Consider the following 22,353-nt stretch of genomic DNA (forward strand, 5'->3'; position numbering starts at 1 on the left):
TTTTTTTTTTTTTTTTTTTTTTTAAAGAAGTATTTTGAAATTTATTTTTACTAGGCCCATTTGTAAGAAGCCCACTCAAGTACGTTAGTTGTAAGCCCAAGGGGCGAGGTTTTCCATTTCCATTCGTCGGCTTCATCTGGGGAAGAAAGATTACTGAACTTACATACGTTGGCGAGGAGTAGATTTCTTGTGAGTGTAACGATGGATTTGGAGAGACCAGGTGGGCGTGGGGCAAACCAGTTGAGGCCGATGGACTGTTCTCGCAACGTTCTCAGCCGCGCACATGGCTCTGCTAGTTGTTCTCATGGTACAACTCCCCTTTGCATGCTTTCTATCCCCCTTTTTTCTATCATATTAGTTAAGCGATTTTGCATTTATTAGGGTAGTCTTGTTTTGTTCTCTCGGCATATCTGGGATAATTGTTTATAGGAATCGCTTCACACATTACTGAAACAAAAGTGAATTGAGGTTTGGGGTAGGATACGTGATGCTTTTTTGGGACTAGGGTTTTGATCTTTGGTCGTAATTGCTGTTGAGAACATTTCATTTTAGAGTCTTCCAGAGGATGTAGTTCACATTAGTTGAATAGTACTTTTTTTTTTTTAATGTTTTTTGTGGATATATTTAGTACATTCACGTTGTATCGTAGATTTTATGTTGTTTCTATGGGTTCTTAGCTCCTAAATCTAGTCCTTTTTCTTTGGTTAAGTTTTCCTTTTTACTAGGAATTTGTAATGTGCTATAGAGATTTTTCTGTCACAGGGGAGACAAGGGTGCTAGCTGCTGTTTATGGCCCTAAAGCTGGGACAAAGAAGAATGAAAACCCAGAGAAAGCTTGTATTGAAGTCATTTGGAAACCCAAAACAGGGCAGATTGGTGAGAGAATCTTGACCTTTCTTCGATTTGCATCTATTTTCTTTTGGTTTTGCACAAAGCATGCCACTTGCTAATTTCAGTAAAAATTTGGAAATGTCAGGAAAAACTGAGAAGGAATTTGAGATGATACTGAAGAGATCATTACAGAATATGTGCCTTTTAAATGTTCATCCAAATACCACAACATCAATTGTTATTCAGGTTAGTTGGCTTCTTGTATTAGTGGAAGTGGTGAACTCGGAAGTCCTGTCACTTTCCTAACATAATTACATTCTCAAACCTGAGATTGTCTGCTAATGCGATCAATTCTCATGTGATCTGCATGAAGATTGGAACTGAAATTGAGAGCACACTTCAAGCAATCATCATATCAGATAAATTTGTGGGTTATTGTAAACTAGTTTAAATTGTCTAATTTGCCACATAAATGAGTGCTCCGAATGCATTAGGAATTTAAACACACACAGATAATGAAGGGGTCTAACTCAGTAGTGATGGGGGATTGGGGGAAATCGAAACCTTTGCCTTATTGCACAATACTAAACTTGGATTCTGTACTTGGGAGTTTTCAGATGACTTTGGCAGCTATATTTTTTGTTTGGTATTTCCGGGTTTTTCAGAATCACCTTACGAGATATATGGATTTTATTTATAATTTCAGGTTGTCCATGATGATGGCTCTGTATCCTTTAATTTATGGCTGTGGTTATCATGTAGTTCACCAACAAATTGAACTGCACTGTTATCTCAATTATAATTTCTGTTTGACGTATGGTACATCTTTTATTTCTCTGAAACGACTTCCTTGACTAAGCTTTTGTTAAGCTTCTGCCATGTGCTCTACATGCAGCATGTGCTGCTCTAGTTGATGCTGGAATTCCTTTGAAATATCTTGCTGGTAAAACAATATCTGGAATCTTCTATTTTCCATGTCTATGTTGAATCTAGATGTCATTTATCTGTGCTGCTAACATTGTACAAATTAAATTCTGTAGTGGCCACGTGTTGTTGCCTAACAGAAAGTGGACAGATTATATTGGACCCAAGCAAGCTAGAAGAAGAGGTATTTCCTTGTTAAACGTTTCTATGGCAACACATTACTACGTAGCATCTGTAATCGAAGATAATCTAGTATGAATGTTTCTTCTATTGGTACAAGAGTATGAAGGCGTTCGTATGCTTAGCTTTCCCCAGCTCAGTTCAATCTGTATGCACTGAAGGAGCAACAAAGGATGGCGGAGAACCTGCGCCACATGGCATTATTACATCACTTACACATGGTTTGATGACAGGTTATTTATTTCTTGATCCATTGTCTTTCTAATTACAATTTAAGAAGCGATGAATCTTGGTGGTTTGGTTTTTTCCTTGGACATTGCTTATGATGTTCAGTCTATCGTTAACAAATTGAGGTATGCTTGATTTTGTCTCGGTGATTTTGGTTTTCTTACAGTGACTGAATACTTCCAGTGCTTGGAACAAGCGCGGGCGGCTATTACACCTCTGTCGAAGATTCTGAAAAGGAAAATGCAATCACAGCCAGCCAGCTACCAATCTTGAAATGCTCATAGCAGAACAAGAAGGGAAATTACATCTTGAAACGTTGAAATTTTTGCTGCAAGCCTAGCCAGGTGTGCTGCTTTTGTATAACAACACCTATTGATCTTGTATTGTCTTGGACTTTTTACTGTGAGAGAAATCACAATTTTGGGTTATACTTAGATCTGCTTTTCCGAGAGTCATTTTTATTTTTCACCCATTTGTATTTCATGGCTCTGTCTGGACCATTACACTTCTATATTTGTGTAATGTAAGAAATTGAATCAATTTTCTTTTTCTTTTTTTTTTTTTTTAAAAAAAACAATATCAATATCATTTTTAATATGTTATCTGTCATTTAAATTATATTCATTTTCTTTTAGCTTTTTATTGAAAAAAATACATTAATTTTTTTTGTATTATATATATGGACAGGTTTTGGTCTTGAAAAGTTATCTGCAGATTAGGGGTGATGATGTCGAATTTGTGGATATAGAAAATGGAATGGTACATTGTGACCTAACTAGAGAGTGTGGTTGTGCAGTGATTAAGGTTTGGTTGAGGATAATGGATAATTGACAGATGGAGTGGAGGAGAATCGATTTTAAAGCAGCAGCTTCCACCTTCAACTTGTAGTCACTACCACCACCCAATGCTTAATTATCACATTATTGTTTGATTGGATTGCTACAATCGAAAGGGAGAGATATTCCTTAGGGTGCGTTTGTTTGGGGATTGGATTTAATTTTTACTGTTCATTCCATTTTTTGCCCCACTTCTAAAAAATATCAAATTAAACATTTATTTTTTTATTTTTTTATATTATATTAAAAATCAATTTTACATTTAAAATATTACATCAACACCTATTTATATCATATCATACAACTATTTAAATTCAAAATTTTTACTATTCAAATCTCAATTCAAAATTCAAACCGTACAAACACACCTGCGCGTCAGTGTTGATTCGACAACCACTGGCTGCTTTTGTTGTTGCCTCACTTGTCTCTTGTCCCAGTTTCCTTTCTATTGTTATTATTATTTGTCACTTGTCCCACCTGCAAAAACACGTTTTAAATTACTATTATCAGAGAAAAAAATTAAATCTTATTTAATGTAATATTTTTTTAAAAAAAAATTAAAAGAAATTGTTAAATAAACGAAGCCGCCTCTGCCTGTTGTTCGATGCTACAATATTAAGTATTCTTTGCTATAAAAGAATATATTTAATTTGACATAACTAAATAAAATATTTTATTAATTGATTGTGATATAAAATAAAAATATAATAAATGCTGAATTTAACATCTTAAAAATTAAAATTACTTAATACTAATAGGCATTAGTTTTTGCAAATCAATTCACTTTTTTAATTAAAACATTAGACACTTAATTCGGCGCCTTAACTTTTAAGTATTTAATAATATATGCTAATTTTTAATTATTAATTTTATTTTTAATTTAAAAAAAAAAAGAATAGTAAAAATTAGACACAAACTTCATTCTTATTTATCTTCTATTATATTTTTTTTTAAATAAACAATTAAAAAGCCATGATTTTCTATGCTTCAAATAATTTTAATTATCTTTAACATATAAATAAATATTATTTTTGTCTCACATTTCATATCAGTTTAATTCCTTCTACACTCTTTTTTTTTTAAAAAAAATAAATATATATTACTATATTATATTGTAATTATTTTTTGTTAATATATTTTTTAATTATTTATTAATTATAGCATTTCTAAAATTTATGTCTACAGTATCTATATCTTTATTAAAAGTTGTGGAAAGTTATTTCTTAATTAAAAGTTTATTAAATACTCCCTCCGTCGTTTAAATCTATATTTATTTTTCTTTTTCGGTTGTCATTCAAAAATATTTTCATTTTTTTTAAAATAAAAAATCATTTCACTTTTGTACTGTTTTTACTATTAAAAAAAATTAACAATTATTATTTACTTTTATTAAAATTCGTGTCCGGTTAACGCAATTCTATCTCTAATTCAGTCTCTAATGTCTTTAGTAACGGAAAAAGATAATTTAGAAAAAAAAAAAAAAAAACTTTGTTACAAAATTAATATTTTTTTTGTAGTGGAGTAATTAATTACTGGAGTGCGACTTTCCGTGCCAAAATTATTTTATTAATGAATACCAAGCATGATCACGTGACAAATTTTTGTAATATAAGAACAGTTTAGGGTTCTCTGATCTGTCTAAATGGAACGTGCCTTAATATAGACAAATGCTTTTCTACCTTGTTTTGTTTTTTCTTAATTTCGATCAGATATCAGTTTTAGAAATATCAACAGATTTCTTTCATGACAGATGGATTGTTATCCTCTCACAGTCTCATTCACATGTGATATTATTATTACACTCGATTGTCTGTGTCCCCCCAAGAATTTCCATTTAAACGTGCTCCATATCAAACTCAGAATTGTGCCTAGCTAGCAAGTGAAGGAAAAATAAGCAATATGTCGATTAGTAAATGTGCATTGATTCACATGAGTAGCTCTGCAGATCGAACTCCATTTACTCACAACTTCAAACCCTTTGCAGTTACCCCTTTCAAGGTTAGGAACTAACCCTAGATTCTTCTATATATTCTATGTTGTTGATTCTTGATGTCCTAAACCCTAATCTTTCTTTTCTTTTTCTTTTTGTGTGTGTGTGTGTGTGTGTGTTCTTGTTCATATATGATCAGACGGCATTTCAGAAGAACGTACCAACTCTACAAATCAATGCTCCTTATAGAAGATTGAAGGAGGCTTCTGTCAGGTTATTGGATGCCTTTGTTGATCTCATGTTTGTATTTGTCGATGAGCCACTTCTTCCTTCTCAGGTATAAAAGCTGTAAGAATTTGTTTTAATGCTGTTGTCTCGAAATTCTTGTTCATTTTTCATTATGCGATCATACTTGCAGAGTAACTTTGCTCCGGTGGAAGAGGCCGGCGAAGCCGTACAAGTGTCCATTGTTGAAGGGGCAATACCTGATGAATTTCCCGAGGGTGTTTATATCAGAAATGGTGAGAAATTGTAGCTGCCTAATTAGTTTCCTTAAGTCCAAAACTGTGTTGGAGATAGGGTTTTGGGTAACAATTAATAATATTATCGTGAAAGATCATCCACTTTGCTAATAAAATATATTTCGACCCTTAATTGTCTCGGATTACACGATTTTTTTAATTTAAATAATTTGAGAAAACAATCTCGATTTTAGTCAATGGAAAAAAAATATAAATATATACAACTCGAGAAATAAATAAGAATAAAATTGAAAACTTTGGATTGTATATATATTTTGTGGTGAATAGAATATGTGAATTCTTGTTAATATAATTATGTTCAATTTTGTAAATTATGCTTGCAGTTGCAGGTCCCCTCTATTTATCTTTTAGAATTTATAAGATACATTTTAACAATAAAAGTATCTTTTAGTTCCCACAATATCTTTTAATTTGAAAAACAGTAATTTTTTTTTTTTTATATGTAATAGTATTAAATTAATATGTATATTAATTTATGTTAGGGAATAGAATATGATTAATAAAATTCTCTTCAGTTTTGTAAATTTTAGGTGACATATACTTACGTATACATATAGAAGCATTCTTAAGAATTTATTAGATATTTATTCACAAAAAAAAAAAAAAGAAAAAGATATATTTTTTAATTTTTACTGTATCTTTTGATTTGAATTCTGCGGACACTTATGCAACATAATTTTCTTTTGTGAAAAATTATAATTCTTATATTATATATAAATTTTTTATATATACAATTTTATTTTTCTGCTTTCAGAATTTCAATTGTAAAATTAAATCTGATTTTTCGTAGCATAAAAAAAAATGCAAATGATTTGAACTGAGAGCTATTTTATCTCATTGTTGTTTCAAAATTAAATTAAATTCACCTATATACATATAACGGAATAATGCTAAAAACTCGAACAAACTGTCGGACATCTTACACACACTATATATGTTGATCGAATCAGGGGCGAATCCTCTTTACGGAGGTCTGAAATCTGCAGTGTCCATATTCGGAAAGACGAGCAGTTTGTGGGTAGAAGGAGAAGGGATGGTACACGCCGTCTACTTCAAAAAGGATGGTGCTGGAAACTGGACAACCTCCTACAACAACAGATACGTCGAAACCGAAACATACCTGCTAGAAAAAGACAAGAACAGGCCTTACATTCTCCCTGCAGCAGAAGGAATTCCCTCAGCTGTTCTGTCCAGTTACCTGATAAATTTGGTGAATTTTTGCCATCAATTTTCTTAATTCTGTGCTTTCTGCTGAATCTTTACATTTACCACTGTAAGTTTTTTTTTGACGTTGGATCTGTTATTGCAGCTGAGGCTACGGGCAGGGGCGAAGCAATACAGCAATACAAACGTCGTCGAACATGGCGGTCGATTCTTCTCAGTGACAGAGACTCATAGTCCTCAGGAGATCGACATTCATACATTGGAGACCTTAGGGGATTGGACTATCGATGGAGCTTGGACAAGGCCATTCACCAGTCATCCCAAGGTATGTCTTTATCCTTGGACGCTGCTGTAATTATTGTACATGTCTTGTTTATGAATTTTTCGGGTGTGCAGAAAGTTCCGGGGACCGGAGAACTTCTTATAATGGGGTGTGATAATCTGAAACCTTATTATGAAGTTGGGATCATCTCAGGTATGATGGATATGGGTCATTGTAATAAATATCTTTCGATCATGTTCGAATTCTTAGTTGCAAGAACTGAACTTTTGTTTCATCAGCGGATGGATCAAAGCTTGTCCATAAGGAGGATCTTAAGTTCGATAGAACTGTGATTAGCCATGAAATTGGAGTTACACAAAGGTAGTCTCTAGAGAAAAACAAGGGAAATTCTTTCTTTCTTTCCTTCTGCTTACTTCTCAGTATTATTAGCTAATATTTATGTTGTAATATTGGATATTCATCGAAATTTTTCCAGGTACAATGTGATCTTGGATTTTCCGATAATCGTAGATATGAATCGGGTTCTGAAGGGAGGCCCGTGAGTATATATATACTTCAAAATCCCCAGTCTTTGTGTAGTTTACAGACACATGTATATATATATCATTCTTGTAACTCAATTTACTACAGGCTAATAAAGTATGAGAAAGACAAACATTCAAGAATTGGAGTAATGCCTCGTTATGGAAATGCTGAATCCGTCAAGTGGTTTGCAGTGGAGCCAAGCTGTGCATTTCATTTGATTAATTGCTTCGAAAATGGCGATGACGAGGCAACTTTTGAACGCTCAAACAAATTTTCGATTATTCATTATGAAGAGTTTAGTAGTTCTTGAAATTAAATGGTTGTTGTGTAATTAAAACAGGTTGTAGTGATGGGGTGTAAAGGCCAAGAATCGATCATACCAGGGCCCGATTTCGGAGTCGACAAATTTAAATGGTTTTCCAGAGGCTTTAAGAATGTCTATTCAGTCGAAGAAAATGGCGAAAATACCGATCAAGATGGAATGCTTTTCGCCCGGGCTTACGAATGGCGACTGAACATGAAAACTGGGGAGGTGACGGAAGGGTATCTTACAGGAACAGAATTCTCCATGGATTTTCCCCTGATCAATCCTTCTTTTACTGGTCTGAAAAACAGATATGCATATACACAGGTTGTCGATTCATCGGCCAGCTCGGCTGCAGGTAAGAATAATCGACTGCGATAAAAAAAGCTTCTATGCAAAATATTCGCGACAATGAAGAATTTATTTTTGTTGAATAACAGGAATGCCGAAATACAGTGGCCTAGCAAAACTCCATCTTGAAGGGACTAATGATAAACTTGTCGAATACCACATGTTCCCGGAAAACACATACTGCAGTGGAGCTGCATTTGTTTCTAAGCCGGGAGCTTCCGAGGAAGACGACGGGTGGATCGTTGCTTTCGTGCACGACGAAGATGCCGACAAGTCTCAGGTAACAACAACGTTTGTTTGTAGTGTTCATATGTACAACCTTAAAAAATTCATTTGTTAGGACATTGTTTGATCCACTTTTTGTTGCAGGTGTATATTGTGGATGCAAATCGAATTTCGGGAGGGGCAGTGGCTAAAATTGGATTGAACAGTAGAGTTCCTTATGGATTTCATGGAATCTTTTCACCAATTTAATTTTGGCACTTAAATATTCCAATTTGTATTAGTTTATGAATAGTGGGTTTCTTTATGTATATATTAAAGTCGATTGTTGTTACCATTTTGGTTGTGCCAAACGATAGCAGTTGAGGTTGTCAGCATCTTAGGGTTCAATGCCATGGATGCTTCGTTGTATCCACTGGTTTTTATCCAAATCTTAACCCAAGTTGGGATTATCCCGATGCATATGATCTTATCTTTATGCTCTTTCCTGGAATTTGTCTCTATCCTAAGCTAATTAAAATCGATTGCCTGTTCATTAAATATAGTGCTTATCTTGAGTATCTTATTCTTGTCATTGTCTGAAATTATATTTGAATGTTAAGACACATCAGTGTCCGAGAAGTCCTATTTTATGTGCTCATCTCAATTCTCAAACTGAAAAAAGAGAAAAACGAAGATGGCGGCTTGCACGTGTGCGTTAGTTCATATGAGTGGCTCGTCCCACAGAACACCATTCGTCGACAACTTTAAGGTTTCATTGTCAACGTCTTTCACTGTAAGAAGCAAATCAATCCTTAAATTCTTTCATGTTGATATTCTAGTCATCATGTAATTCTATCGACTCACTGTTTTTTTTTTTAATGATCAGCCATTGCTGACGACGTTGCAGCAAAATCTATCGCGCCTGCGGATTAATTCCCCTTATAAAAGTATCCGCGAGGCTTCTGTGAGGATGTTGGATGCTTTTGTTGATCTGATGTTCGAATTTGTCGATGATCCACGACAACCATCTCAGGTATACTGATTTTTTTACAGAAAGCTGTAAAAAAAAATAAAAAAAATTTGCTATCGAAGTGACAAGCTGTTTCTTATTTGATCATGCATGAAGAGTAACTTTGCTCCGGTGGAAGAAACAGGCGAACCGGTGGAGGTGATCGCCGTCGAAGGGGAAATTCCAGCTGATTTTACGGAGGGTGTTTACATAAGAAACGGTAAATATATATATATATATATATATTAGATATTTTAGATATTCAAAAATTTAATTGATTTAGATTGGAGTACATGGACTCTTGCTCTTATTTTGTTTGTCAAATTAATGCAATCTTTTCTACATATATTATAATATATTAAGCTGTCTTTCTCCTTTATATTCAATGAGATCTTCAATTTTGATATATAATATATTAAATTTTTATTAGATTTTGAGATGCTTTTTTGTAATTGGTGTTCTTCAAGTTTATTTTTCAATTTTAGTTTGAGTTTGACTTTTGATGGTTTGTCCTGATTATTATAAAATTTATGTTTTCGATTGCATTGGGAGTTCGATCTTTTTCGTGTTTTCGACTATGGTGAGAGTCTTGTTGTTTTTCAACTTCAGTGAGAATTTCATACTCGGATGAGAGTTCGGCTCCCGTAGGAATCTGGTCGTTTTCCATGGGAGTTCTGCATTTGAATTTTCAACTCATGAGATTGCGAACTTGATCACTAATTAGTTTGAGGGGATATTATAATATTTTAATATTTAATTTCAGATAAAGTTTCCATAATTCAACTAACATCCTAGTAAATTCCATGAATTCGAAACAAACTCTGTAATGAATCGGCGTTAATTGAATCAGGCGCGAATCCTGTCCATGGAGGCCTTAAATCTGCAGTCTCCATTTTCGGAAAGACAAGCTGTGTGTGGATAGAAGGAGAAGGAATGCTACATGCTGTCTACTTCAAAAGAGAAGCTTCTGGAAACTGGACCATCACTTACAACAATAGATACGTCGAAACAGAAACGTATCTGCTAGAAAAGGAGAAGAACAGGCCTTACATTCTCCCTGCAATCGAAGGGAACCCCTCTGCTGTCCTAATGAGTTTTCTGCTGAATTCGGTAGATGAAATAACTATCTATCTCATTAATTTTTTCATGTTCGGTTAAAGACATCTGATGTTCGATCCGTGGTTGCAGCTGAGGATTGGGACACCGAACAAGCTCTACAGCAACACCAGCATCATTGAACACGCCGGTGCCTTCTACTCGGTAGCAGAGAATCATTGTCCTCAAAAGATCGATATTCGGACATTGGAGACGTTGGGAAATTGGAGTATTGGTGGAGCTTGGACAAGACCGTTCACTAGTCACCCAAAGGTATGTATCATACTCTTACAAACATAAACTTTTCTTAATTCCAATGGCCTGGGATTTCTTGATCGACTTATGTTTATTCTTTTTGTGCAGAAAGCTCCGGGAAGCGGCGAGCTAGTTATCATTGGAACCGATGCTAAGAAGCCTTACATTGAAGTCGGTGTCGTCTCAGGTACAGCTTAAAAACAATCGTTATTAGAATCTCTCTAGGACAACATTAAAATGTGTTGGATTGATTCGACCTTCCGACAGCTGATGGGACGAAGCTCGTTCATAAGGTCGATCTCAAGTTTGAAAGAAGCATCGTCAGCCACGAAATCGGAGTTACACAGAGGTACTCTGTCTTATTTCTCTTTGACGCCATGTTCAAATACAGAGACATACTATCGTCTAATGGATCGCGTGTTTCGTCGAAATTCTCTAGGTATAATGTGATCCTCAATTTTCCAATAATCCTCGACGTGAACCGGGTTCTGAAGGGAGGATCGTAAGTATTAGCCTCGACACTGCTAATAATTCTTTGTGCACTTAACCATTGTCGTAACTCATTTCTATCACAAGTAAAGGTTGATAAAGTACGAGGAGGGGAAGTATTCGAGCATTGGAGTAATGCCGCGATATGGAAATTCGGATTCTGTCCTGTGGTTTCCGGTGGAGACAGGCTGTGTATATCATTTGATTAACTGTTATGAAAATGGCGACGACGAGGTAACTTTTTGTGGAAAAATTGCATAAAATATTCTCATGTATATCCCATTATAACTTTTGTCTTGTATTTAGCAAAATATATTCCATATGTTTTTATTTCTATCATTTGGCTGCACGTAGCCGCGCGCATCAAATAACATAAATAACGATTTTTACAAAAATGTAGAATATATTTTGTCAAAAGAGATAAATACATGACAAAAGTGACAATGAGGTATCCATGGACATATATTTTGCTATTTTTTCCAACTTTTGGCAACTATCTCAACGAACTTAATGTTATTGATGTAGCGTCGTCACAAGGATTAGTTCTTACAAGCAGGTTGTCGTGATGGGATGTAAAGCCCGGGAGTCATTCATACCTGGCCCCGACTTTGGCCTCGACAAATTTGAATGGTTTTCCAGAGGCCTAAAACATGTCGATGAATGTGGTGAAAATATGGATCAAGACGGTAAATTATTCTCCCGAGCTTATGAATGGAGGCTGAACATGAAAACTGGAGAGGTGAAAGAAGGTTATCTCACCGGGACAGAATTCGCCGTAGATTTTCCTCTGATCAATCCTAAATTCACCGGCATTGAGAATAAGTACGCGTACACACAGGTTGTGGATTCAACGGCTAGCGCAGCTGCAGGTAATAACGACGACAGTTAAGTCAGTTAAAGGTAGTTCATATAAATAGTTGTTATGAATTTGTTGTCGAACAACAGGGATCGTGAAATACAGTGGCCTGGCTAAACTCTTTCTACACGAGAGACACGTCGAACTTTCTCGAGTAAGAACACAATCAATGTAGTACATTCTTGTCGTCTTGTTCTTTCAAATACTGTTGTATTAATGGATGTGGATATAACCTAGGCGAAAGTCGAATACCACATGTTTCCTGCAAACACGTATTGCAGTGGAGCTGCATTTGTTTCCAAGTCGGGGGCTACTGAGGAAGACGATGGATGGATCATTGCTTTTGTGCACGACGAAGATACAGACAATTCGCAGGTAATAACATAACATAACATCATCAGCTTCTGTAACGGATTTCTTGGTGTGCAGATTTATTACATATCGACTTTGCAGGTGTACATTGTGGATGCAAAGAACATTTCAGGAGAATTGGTGGCCAAAATTGGTTTGCAGAGTAGAGTTCCTTACGGGTTTCATGGAATTTTTTCATCCTTCGGATGATCCAAATGGAGAACGTCTGCTTTTATTTTTCAGTGTGATTTAAGAGTTATGATATGTATGTAGTTGGGGATGGGTTTAGAGAGTCAGTACATGTAAAATAAGTAGATTGGACGTGCTTTTATTTAATATAACAAAATAAAAATGTATTATCCGTTGATGTATTATCGTTTACAATCGCATCGTCTGTAAAGAATTATATAAGCTGTTTGATTGGAATTGTACTTCAAGGCGGCCAACGCCACTAACTTTTCAACCAATGATCAATTGTGCGAATCTAACTGTTCCTCTCGTACTAAATTAAATTACTATTGCGACATTGTTATCCTTCGGGTAAAACTAACTTTATTTTTTTGGTTTAGTATCCGAATAAACCCATCTACGCTAAAACTATCAACATAGTCAATAGTAAACTGTAAATAGCATATTTATATGCCTTTTAATGCTTTGCACTACAGACAAGATTCCTTGACCTGTCCAATTTGTCGTGTCTTAAAACATCTCTTATTCAAGAATATGATGTATAAATAAAACGTTTCTAGTGAGTAAAGTTGCTCGTAGTAGTTCGATCAACGTTTCAATCTTACTTACTTATTTTGGTCAATCCAAAATAAAATCAGAATATTGTTGTAGTCAAACTCTGGCTCTCAAAACAGTTCTAGTGTATTCTGATTTTGTGAGAATAGGTTTAATAATCAGTATATGAGAGTATTTATAATTAAAAAGAAAAATCATCCACTTCTCACGTATATTCTATTTTGAATATCATATATACTTAATGAAAAAAAAGTTGCACAATTTAAGATTAGTTTAATTATATAAGATAATTAAAAATAATCAAAATTTAAATACAATTAATTAATTAATTAAACTAACAGAATACATCTTGTCCGAAGCCTTACCAAACAAACTGCAATAATATTATTGTTTTAGATCAGTTAGTTCAAACCATTCTGTACCGTGATATATCTGAAACAGCAAACATACAAATAGTCAGCGACAGAAGAGGCAAAAAAGAAAAAAAGAAAGTTACACATACACTGGATTCTATTTTCCTATGTAATATCGACTCTTTTATTGGAATATATTACCTCAGTTTCTCCGGAATCTGTAACAGTAAATTTTCAGTGGACAAATTTTGCAGTATATATTAGGTCGTCTTTATTCTACTCTCTGGACAAACTTGAGATGGCTACTCACAGCTATGGAGCATTAGTTCGCATGAATGGCTCTGTGCAAAGACAAAGATTGCCAATATCCGACAAACTCACACACCTGGCAATGGTAAGAAATCAGTTGATTTACTCTGTGTAATCTAAACTGCTTTGTCTGATTTGTTTCTGGACTATGAATTTATGATCTGATCTCATCTGATCAGCCATTTTCGAAGACGTTGCAGAAAGACTTCCCAGTTCTGCAGATGAGTGTCATCTGTAAGAGAGTTGCGGAGGCTTCGATCAAGCTATTGGATGCCCTTGTCGATTCGATATTTGAATTTGTCGACGAGCCATTGCTTCCTTCTCAAGTATATATATTTATTGTATACTGATTTTATTGCAACCATGGTTTTGTTGTCTGAAGACTGAAATTTTCGTTTTTGTTGTGCACGTAGCTTAACTTTGCTCCGGTGGAAGAGATAGGCAAGCTAACGCCGGTGGCGCCGAGCCATGGAAAAATTCCGAATGATTTTCCTGAAGGTGTTTACATCAGAAATGGTATGGAGTACTAATTTCATTCGACTTTATTACACTTGCCTGTCTGAAATCCTTGGACTTTTGAGTAATGGAATTACCAGATGCAAACAAGATATATCTTTTTTCGATAATGCAGAAAGAAACAACAGATGAAGAACTCAATTCTTGTTTGTTTATGAAATGAAATTATCAATAGATTCTCTGCATGACCTTCCATCTATTTGTCATTTTTCAGCCTTGGAAAGGTTCTTCTTGTCATCTTGTTAAATGGGACGCGATCGATGATTAGGACTAAGAAATATTATTACCATTGATGATGCAGGGCCGAATCCTCTGTTCGGGGGATTGAAATCAACGAGGTCTGTATTCGGAAGGTCTAGCCACTGCTGGATCGAAGGCGAAGGCATGCTCCATGCTCTGTACTTCTGTAAGGACAGCAATGGCGGATGGAGGATTTCTTACAACAACAAACATGTAAGAACAGATACATTCAAGCTCGAAAAGGACAAGGGGAGACCATCGTTTCTTCCTGCGATAGAAGGCGACTCTGCGGCCGTGGTATCGGCTTATCTGCTAAATTGGGTAGGCCAGCGAAGACATGATGCTAGGGGTGTAATAAATATTATCTTTTTCCGTAAACTGGTTTTCGAAATTGTTTGTGCAGCTGAGATTCGGAGTGGTGAATAAGTATCTGAGCAACACCAGCATTTTCGAGCACGCCGGTAAGTTCTACTCATCTGCTGAGAATCATATACCTCAGGAGTTCGATATTCGGACATTGGAAACTATATCGAATTGGGACATTGATGGAGCTTGGGAGGGGCCATTCACCAGTCATCCAAAGGTATCATCGGATATCGCTAAAAGTTTACTACAAGATTCGATTTTTTATGTTGTTTCTACTCCTTTGTTATGTTCTGCATCGCAACACAGAAAGCTCCGGGGACAGGAGAGCTTGTGATCATGGGAATTCGTCCGCGAAAACCTTTCTTCGAGCTGGGAATTGTTTCGGCGACAACAAATGGCGCGCAAAAATTACTTCATAAAGTCGATCTTCGACTAAACCGATGTTGTCTCTGCCATGAAATCGGGATAACCGAAAGGTAAGAAAATTCTTATGATCTGAAGTTCTACCTTAGGCTTGAGTACATATTGCTGATAACATTTTTCGACTCTTTTAAGGTACAATGTAATCATGGATTTTCCTGTGACGTTGGATGTAAATCGACTCTTAACTGGAGGGCCGTAAGTGTTGTCTTGCATTGATCTTTTTCGCTATGTTAGAACTTGTTTTGTCTAATGTTGTTGCAACATCTCGTCTAGGCTGATAAAATACGAGGAACAAGGATACGCGAGGATTGGGATAATGCCTCGTTACGGCGACGCAGAATCCATCCGATGGTTTGAAGTGGAGACAGGCTGTGCATATCATATAATCAATTGCTACGAGCGCGATGACGAGGCAATGAGGCTTATCGAAACTCTGTTATCGTTTTCCTGCTAAGAAATTTCATTACATCTGATCTGCATTTCTTGCATTGTCTGGTTGGATGAGTGCACAGGTTGTAGTCTTGGCATGTAGATCCCGCGGCTCGCTCATCCCCGGCCCGGACTTTGGTCTGAATAAATTCGAGTGGTTTTCCGAAGAGTTCAGACGAGGAAACAATCAGACCGCAGAAGCGTCGTTGCTCTCCCGTGTTTACGAGTGGAGACTAAACATGGTCACACGAAATGTGGCGGAGAGGAACCTCACAGGAACTCATCACTACATGGATTTTCCGATGGTTAATGAAAAATTCATCGGCATCAGAAATAAGTATGCTTATGCACAGGTGATGGATTCATATGCAAGCTCGATTTCAGGTACTATGATGTCCTAATTTTGCTGGATTTGATGTAAGGATCATTACAGGTAATGTTTTGAAAATCTGTCCATAGGTATGGCAAAATATGGAGGACTAGCCAAGCTGTATTTTGAAGAAGAGAATGGCAACGAGATAAAGGTCGAGTGGCATAAGTTTCCGGAGAAGACATTCTGTTCGGGGGCAGCTTTTGTCGCCAAAACCGGAGGTGTTGAAGAGGATGACGGTTGGATCGTTACATTTGTGCATGATGAGAACCTTAATTTATCTCAGGTACATTGTATGAATTTCCTCGGATTGATCATCTTTTCGATCGTAGCAAAAGCTCTTGCTGCTCTTGCAGGCGTACATAGTCGATGTAAAGAATTTCTCCAGCGAGCCGGTCGCGAAGATTAACCTTCCGAGAAGAGTTCCTTATGGATTCCATGGAGCTTTTATGCCAATATGCCTTCAAAACTTTTAAATGACAAGGTTAAAAGATGTAAAAGATGTGTCGTTAGGGTAGTTTGCAGGCTATTAAGTTATCGACTTGGTTTGTTACTGTTTGTTTCATCGATTGTCTTCTTCCATGAAAAGACACAACTTTGGCACATTGTCTGTATTTGCCAACATGTAATAAAGTAGTCTTCTTGCCAAACCAATAATTTATGTGACGATTGAATAAAAAAAGGAGTTGAAAAGATAAACCAACTTTAATAGTTTAGTACAATCCATTTCGTAATTGAAAGCTACAATTTGGCTCCATGTTTCAACAGGACAATGAATCCACAGAGAGATGAAGATGCTCTTTTGAAAGGAACATAAAAATCAGGACATAGAATGGTAAGACAAGATCCAATGGAGGCTGCACTGCAGAAGAAGATGACTGCTGTTCTCTTCTTGCTCATATCTGTCCGAGCTCAAGACGCAGCCAATCAGCCCGACGCCGACGTTGATCCGCTCCACCCGAGCATGGCCGTCATGCTAGTCGTGTTAGTCGTAATTCTCTGCGCGACGTTTCTCATGGTGGCGTACGCCAAGTTCTGCCATACGCAGGACCGGCGCCATCGAAACCAGGGACAAGGCCTCGGCAGGATCGTGCGATCGAGGTCTCGTTTCTCAGGAATCGACCGGCGCATAGTCGAGTCGCTTCCGTTTTTCTTGTTTTCTTCATTAAGGGGATCGAAAGAAGGCCTCGAATGCGCTGTATGTCTGTCCGGTTTCGAGGATACGGAAATCCTCCGCTTGCTGCCAAGGTGCCGGCACGCTTTCCACATGAATTGCATCGACAAATGGCTCGAAAACCACTCCAGTTGCCCCCTCTGCAGGTGCAAGTTCGACGCCAGTGACCTCATAAACCTCGCGGACAGAAATCCGACAGACGAACAAACTCTAGAGTTCTACATTCAAAGAGAGGAGAGCAGTCGAGAAAGATCTTCGAGGTTCGATATGATGAACACATTGCAGAGAGTTGTCGCGAAGGCGAGAAGGGACGAGCCGTTGATCGGAGAATTCAGGATCAAGAACAACGACAGCCACAGGTTCGGACACAAGATCATCGTGTCTGATGTAATGTGCCGAAGCCGATGGAGCGATGTCAACTCTTCGGACCTCATGTCTTTGAATTCCCAAATGCTGGATGTCCTGTCCAGCCGAAGATTTTCTTCGGCGAAAGAACATATCTTGAAGATCAAAGAGAACTTCGAAAGGATGCAGCAGCCTGATCGAAATCTTCCGGCAGATGATTCAGACAACGAGTTGGATCATACCTCAACGTCTAAACAATTGGATCCGTCTCAGAAAAGATCGATGTCTGAAATTTCGAATGTTCCAAGATTCAAGGAGTTCCCTACAACAAGCAAGATGGGGATGGATGACAATGTAAGAAAACTTTGGCTGCCTATAGCTAGGAAAACTGTTCGAAAATTCGGATGCTAGATAGAAGACTCGCCGGAGATGTCTATGGAGTGTGTAAGATAACTTTCTGTTCGACTAGGAAGGCGCGCTTTATAGTTCTAATGTCGTAATAAAACTGGCAACTATGGCAAGAAATCTCTATACTTATTCATGTTATGAAGAGGCAACAAACATTCTTAACTAGTATAAATGGTAGCCATGATCTGAACTATCAACATCTGAATTACTACTCATGTCCTGATTGATCTTCATTTCCAATTCTCGGACGCGGCTGACGCTGCTATTCGGGCTGTCGTTGACAGTCTTCTTACACTTGGCCTTGCGCCATTTGTACTTATTTCGCCAATGCCTCGCCAGCATCAGCATCAGCCCCACAAACACAATCACCGAACATCCTCCTCCGATCAGCGCCAATTCGACCAGCACATGGCGCGAGGACTTAGTGTCCGGCATGATTGTCCAAATCGCGGCTATATAAGCCGCTGTCATGAACAGCGTGGACAGCCACATCGCCTTGTGCGTCCAGCTCAGCAACTTCATCATCGTCTTCCTCGTGTAGGGGATGATGCTTACGTGGACATTGACGACGCAAATGGATATGAACAGAGCAGCAATGTTGCACACCAAGAAGACCTTAAACGCCGCGCGGTTTCCCCTCAGCGCCTTCCCGTTTTGCTGATCGAATCCGCCTGGCGGATTGATCCCCGCTGCAAATGTAATGGTCGCGACCAGGACAGCCACTATGGTCACAGTTTTTCGAGCATTTCGAATCCCCTCGTTCTGTAGCTCCAGCTTCCTTTCCCTGTTGTTGCTCCGGTGATGCCTGTGGCTATGGCGCGCTGGAGAAATTTGGTTGGGAGTAGGCCGGTTATGCCTGGATGCAGATTTACTCTGTATTCCTTGTGGGATGCCTGTCAGTCCAGGGGACAATTGATCGCATCTCTTGGCTCCTTTCTCCAGCAGCGCCGGAATAATTGCGAGCGCGCCGGAATTGCTGGCATCGGCTTCGATTACGTCTAGAGCTGTGTATCCCTTCCTGTTCAGGGCATTTACTTCAACTCCAACCTCGAGAAGATACACAACCATCTGGTCCAAGATCATGGAGCTTCTTAGCATGGAACGAACAGTTAATTAGTTAACCAAATTATTGACTTACGGCTGTGAGCTTTCCTGCGGTGGCTAAGTGGAGGACTGTGTTGCCGTCGTTGTCGTGCACGTTGAGAAGGCTGGTAGTGTCGAGAGCCTGCGTTAGATATCTGACAACTTCAAACTGATTGTACTTGACTGCGAGGTGGAGAATGGATTGGCCTTTGTGCGTCGTGATTTCGGATGATTTGAGATTGATGGAGAGTATCTCGTCGATTATGTTGATCCGACCTCGGCCTGCTGCGGAGTGGAGAGGTGTGTGGCCTTCGTCGTCGCATTCCAGGCAGAGATCGGAGTCTAATTTGAGAAGCTCCCTCGCCATGTCCAAATGCCCCTTGCTGCAGGCCACGTGCAGAGGAGTGCAACCTTGGGAGTTCTTCTTCCAGGCGAAGTCCGGACGCGATTCCAGGATCTGCCTCGCTATTTCTGCAGGGAAAATTTTGACGAAAGGGGCAATTAGATTGGAGCTATCTAGGGTTTGGAAATTGGAATTGATGATTGTTGTTGTTGTTACCTGTGTTGCCAGATGAAGCTGCTACATGAAGTGAAGTTGTGGCCATGTCGAGCTCGAGGACGAGGAGATTGGGGAATTTGAGGAGATGATGGACGATCTGCGTCCTTCCTCTCTCGCAGGCGGAGAAGAGGACAGTCTCGTCTCGAGAATTGAGTTTGTAGGCCATCCATGGATCTGTTTCCAGCAGGAGGCGGACGATCTCCAGGTGACCTTCTCTGCAGGCCACGTGTAGGCTCGTCTCCAGCTCTGCATTCTCCATGGAAGCCATTTCAGGGAAGGTCCTGAGGATCTCCTGCACCAATTCCAGGTGCCCGAACCTTGCAGCCAAGTGCAGTGCAGTGTTGAGAGATCCCGGGACCGTCTGCCGGAGGATGCTCCCGTCTTGCTCCACCAGCTTCCGAAGCTTCGAGACATCGCCACGTGTCACGTATTCCTGGAGCCCACGGTCCATCAATGTATGAAGCTTAGATACGCTTGCATTGCATAGCTTCTAGTTAACTCTACGCATTACGTCTATATATATATACACTAATACACTATGGGTGTGTTTGTTTGAAGGATTTTGATAGATTTTCACTATTCATCCAATTTTTTTCCCCCAAAAATATCAAATCAAACATCTATTTTTTATTTTTTATATTATACTAAAAATCAATTTTACATTCAAAATATCACATCAAACCCTATTTATATCACATCATACAACTATTCAAATTCAAAATTTTTACTATTCAAATCCCAACTCAAAATCCAAACCCCCAAACAAACACACCCTATATGTGCGTGTAGATTTTTGCTTGATTTTCCACAAATAGCGAAACGACTAGGAAAGTTCAATTTAATTTATTTCGATGATTAATTAATTTAGGGATATGAAATATATACCAAGGGCAAATAAAGGAAACAAATTTTCTTAATATTTTGACTTGTGCGCGCACGTTGACTTATTAAGTCGTTTCTTTAAATTTAATTTTATCATTCGCTTGGGAACGACGTCTTATCAGATACCTAAAAAATTTGGGTTGTGTAAAAATAAATGAATTGTTATATAAATCGAAAGGGACATGTGCCTGTAAGTGTAATGACAAATTGGTCCCAACGCAGCAGCCAATATGAGAAAACACGGATTTAATCAAAAGGAAATTTTGAGGAAAATACGAATGGAATAAAAGCGTGTTGTTATTTGAACGCGACATACTACCCAACTACCTCTGAGATGACGTATTGTATGACGTAATGTCGAAGAAGGTAGCGGTTGTGTGCGTGCGTGAGTGTTTAAGCCTGCTTTGATTTGTCTGATTAGACACAAATTAAATAATAATATTAAATTCACATTATATTGAGGGCTCAAGTGCAAAATTAAAAACAACTTTACAGCACAATCCACGGAAAACTGAAAAAAGACATTATAAATCCAGACGGAATTGACATTTATGGACTAGAAAGTATCTTCTCCGGCCAGCTGAACATAAGACCTGACAATAAAGAAATTCTCATAAATAAATCCAGCAAGCCCACCTCCAATTAGCGGCCCAACCCAATAAACCCAATGGTCGGTCCAGTCTCCGCTAATAAAGGCCGGCCCAAAGGACCTTGCTGGGTTCATGGAGGCGCCCGAAAACGGCCCGCCAGCCATAATATTGGCCCCAACCACGAGCCCAGTAAGAAGTGGGCCGAGCCCATCAAGGTTGCCCTTCTTGGGGTCCACCATCGTCGCGTACACCGTGAACAGCAGCGAAAACGTCAGAATTATTTCCAATAATACCCCTTGCAAGCTTCCCACTCCACTTGCCAGTGAATGAATTGGCGTAGCCTTCAATATTTATTTTCAAAATTAATTATATACGAGTATTATTTGAGTTGAATTAATTAAATAATTAATTATTGATTAATTAAATGATTGATAAATTACCAGTCCTCCGGTGACGAAATTGAGCAGAGCACATGCAGCTACAGAAGCCAGCAGCTGATCGATCCAATACAGAAGAGATCTAACGACGGTGAAATTGCCGCCGGCGCAGAGGCCGATGGTGACGGCGGGGTTGAGGTGGCCGCCGGAGATGCGGAATCCGGCGGAGATCATGACGGCCACCACTAGGGTATGCGCCATGGCCACGAAGAACAGCCCCACCAGAGGATCCCCATTCAGCTTATCTATAAATATATATATATATATATATAAATAAACAACTACATATAGAACTATGGAAGTATTATTAATTTAATAGTTACCGGAGGCCATGGCGGCGCCGACGCCTGCGAATACAAAAAGGAAGGTGGCGATGAACTCGACGACGAGGGCGCGGAGGCAGTCGGGCTGGTAGGCCTCCTGGAAGGTTCCAAAGGCAATTTTTGCCATCACTGAAGCTGCCGATGTAAATTAAATTAATTATAATTAAGCTATATTACTAGTAATTAATAAATTAATTGTTGGGCAGTGAGCAATTGCAATTGCAAATTCATGTATTTATAGGAGCGTTACGTTATTGATAAAGCAGGCACATGCAATACAACTAGCACTCTAGAAATGAATGGGCCCCCCACTAAAGCATCTATTGTTTCTTTTCAATTAAAAGACATTAATCTACTTGTATATTTAAGATTACTTTTATAAAATGTTACATTAAATTTATTTTATTTTATTCTTTAAAATATCACAATAAATATTTAATTTTAT

General features: G+C 38.1%; 7 protein-coding genes across 13 annotated transcripts; 5 read left to right on the plus strand and 2 right to left on the minus strand.

Annotated features, from left to right (window-relative positions):
* The first annotated feature begins 97 nt into the window (after positions 1–97).
* LOC127265607 (exosome complex exonuclease RRP46 homolog) lies at positions 98–3,131 on the plus strand. Of its 3 annotated transcripts, none has more exons than XR_007841994.1 (9): positions 98–307; positions 763–876; positions 977–1,077; positions 1,538–1,558; positions 1,702–1,774; positions 1,872–1,939; positions 2,036–2,168; positions 2,330–2,507; positions 2,960–3,131. XR_007841994.1 is itself a non-coding variant. In XM_051295487.1 (8 exons), exons 1-8 carry the CDS (start codon positions 202–204, stop codon positions 2,434–2,436), a joined length of 723 nt encoding a protein of 240 aa, XP_051151444.1. In that variant the 5' UTR covers positions 100–201; the 3' UTR covers positions 2,437–2,703. The 3 variants fall into 3 exon arrangements, 1 of the variants encoding a protein (XP_051151444.1); XR_007841993.1 differs by having other exon boundaries at positions 99–307; positions 2,851–3,131; XM_051295487.1 differs by lacking the exon at positions 2,960–3,131 and having other exon boundaries at positions 100–307; positions 2,330–2,703.
* Positions 3,132–4,823: 1,692 nt separating this feature from the next.
* Positions 4,824–8,782, plus strand: LOC127265697 (carotenoid 9,10(9',10')-cleavage dioxygenase 1-like). 2 transcript variants are annotated; one of them, XM_051295636.1, is made up of 12 exons: positions 4,826–4,997; positions 5,129–5,266; positions 5,348–5,450; positions 6,422–6,681; positions 6,781–6,960; positions 7,032–7,110; positions 7,197–7,278; positions 7,394–7,456; positions 7,549–7,690; positions 7,784–8,105; positions 8,188–8,378; positions 8,468–8,782. In XM_051295636.1, the coding sequence occupies exons 1-12, from the start codon at positions 4,899–4,901 to the stop codon at positions 8,570–8,572; spliced, it is 1,764 nt and encodes a 587-aa protein (XP_051151593.1). In that variant the 5' UTR covers positions 4,826–4,898; the 3' UTR covers positions 8,573–8,782. The 2 variants fall into 2 exon arrangements, with proteins under 2 accessions (XP_051151594.1, XP_051151593.1); XM_051295637.1 differs by lacking the exon at positions 7,394–7,456 and having other exon boundaries at positions 4,824–4,997.
* A 100-nt stretch (positions 8,783–8,882) lies between these two features.
* On the plus strand, positions 8,883–12,829 carry LOC127265696 (carotenoid 9,10(9',10')-cleavage dioxygenase-like). The gene is made up of 13 exons (XM_051295635.1): positions 8,883–9,095; positions 9,189–9,335; positions 9,429–9,531; positions 10,162–10,421; positions 10,500–10,679; positions 10,770–10,848; positions 10,929–11,010; positions 11,101–11,163; positions 11,243–11,384; positions 11,707–12,019; positions 12,096–12,160; positions 12,244–12,381; positions 12,460–12,829. The coding sequence occupies exons 1-13, from the start codon at positions 8,997–8,999 to the stop codon at positions 12,565–12,567; spliced, it is 1,779 nt and encodes a 592-aa protein (XP_051151592.1). The 5' UTR covers positions 8,883–8,996; the 3' UTR covers positions 12,568–12,829.
* Positions 12,830–13,619: 790 nt separating this feature from the next.
* Positions 13,620–16,792, plus strand: LOC127265664 (carotenoid 9,10(9',10')-cleavage dioxygenase 1-like). Of its 4 annotated transcripts, XM_051295585.1 has the most exons (11): positions 13,620–13,848; positions 13,943–14,089; positions 14,177–14,279; positions 14,581–14,840; positions 14,923–15,102; positions 15,192–15,361; positions 15,441–15,503; positions 15,582–15,720; positions 15,821–16,121; positions 16,197–16,393; positions 16,464–16,792. In XM_051295585.1, exons 1-11 carry the CDS (start codon positions 13,753–13,755, stop codon positions 16,581–16,583), a joined length of 1,776 nt encoding a protein of 591 aa, XP_051151542.1. In that variant the 5' UTR covers positions 13,620–13,752; the 3' UTR covers positions 16,584–16,792. The 4 variants fall into 4 exon arrangements, with proteins under 4 accessions (XP_051151542.1, XP_051151540.1, XP_051151543.1 ...); XM_051295583.1 differs by having other exon boundaries at positions 16,197–16,765; XM_051295586.1 differs by having other exon boundaries at positions 13,955–14,089; positions 16,197–16,765.
* A 147-nt stretch (positions 16,793–16,939) lies between these two features.
* On the plus strand, positions 16,940–18,037 carry LOC127265666 (E3 ubiquitin-protein ligase ATL42-like). The gene has a single exon (XM_051295589.1). It carries the CDS (start codon positions 16,940–16,942, stop codon positions 18,035–18,037), a length of 1,098 nt encoding a protein of 365 aa, XP_051151546.1.
* A 153-nt stretch (positions 18,038–18,190) lies between these two features.
* LOC127265665 (ankyrin repeat-containing protein At5g02620-like) lies at positions 18,191–20,299 on the minus strand. The gene is made up of 3 exons (XM_051295588.1): positions 19,677–20,299; positions 19,173–19,588; positions 18,191–19,102 (listed from the first exon to the last, which is right to left on the minus strand). The coding sequence occupies exons 1-3, from the start codon at positions 20,125–20,127 to the stop codon at positions 18,197–18,199; spliced, it is 1,773 nt and encodes a 590-aa protein (XP_051151545.1). The 5' UTR covers positions 20,128–20,299; the 3' UTR covers positions 18,191–18,196.
* Positions 20,300–20,986: 687 nt separating this feature from the next.
* On the minus strand, positions 20,987–22,116 carry LOC127265667 (aquaporin TIP4-1). Its single transcript, XM_051295590.1, has 3 exons — positions 21,909–22,116; positions 21,589–21,830; positions 20,987–21,489 (listed from the first exon to the last, which is right to left on the minus strand). Exons 1-3 carry the CDS (start codon positions 22,033–22,035, stop codon positions 21,115–21,117), a joined length of 744 nt encoding a protein of 247 aa, XP_051151547.1. The 5' UTR covers positions 22,036–22,116; the 3' UTR covers positions 20,987–21,114.
* Positions 22,117–22,353: the final 237 nt, after the last annotated feature.

The sequence above is a fragment of the Andrographis paniculata genome, unplaced genomic scaffold (genome assembly GCF_009805555.1).
Source record: "Andrographis paniculata isolate CXL003 unplaced genomic scaffold, ASM980555v1 Contig73END, whole genome shotgun sequence".
In the NCBI taxonomy this organism is placed as follows: Eukaryota; Viridiplantae; Streptophyta; class Magnoliopsida; order Lamiales; family Acanthaceae; genus Andrographis; species Andrographis paniculata.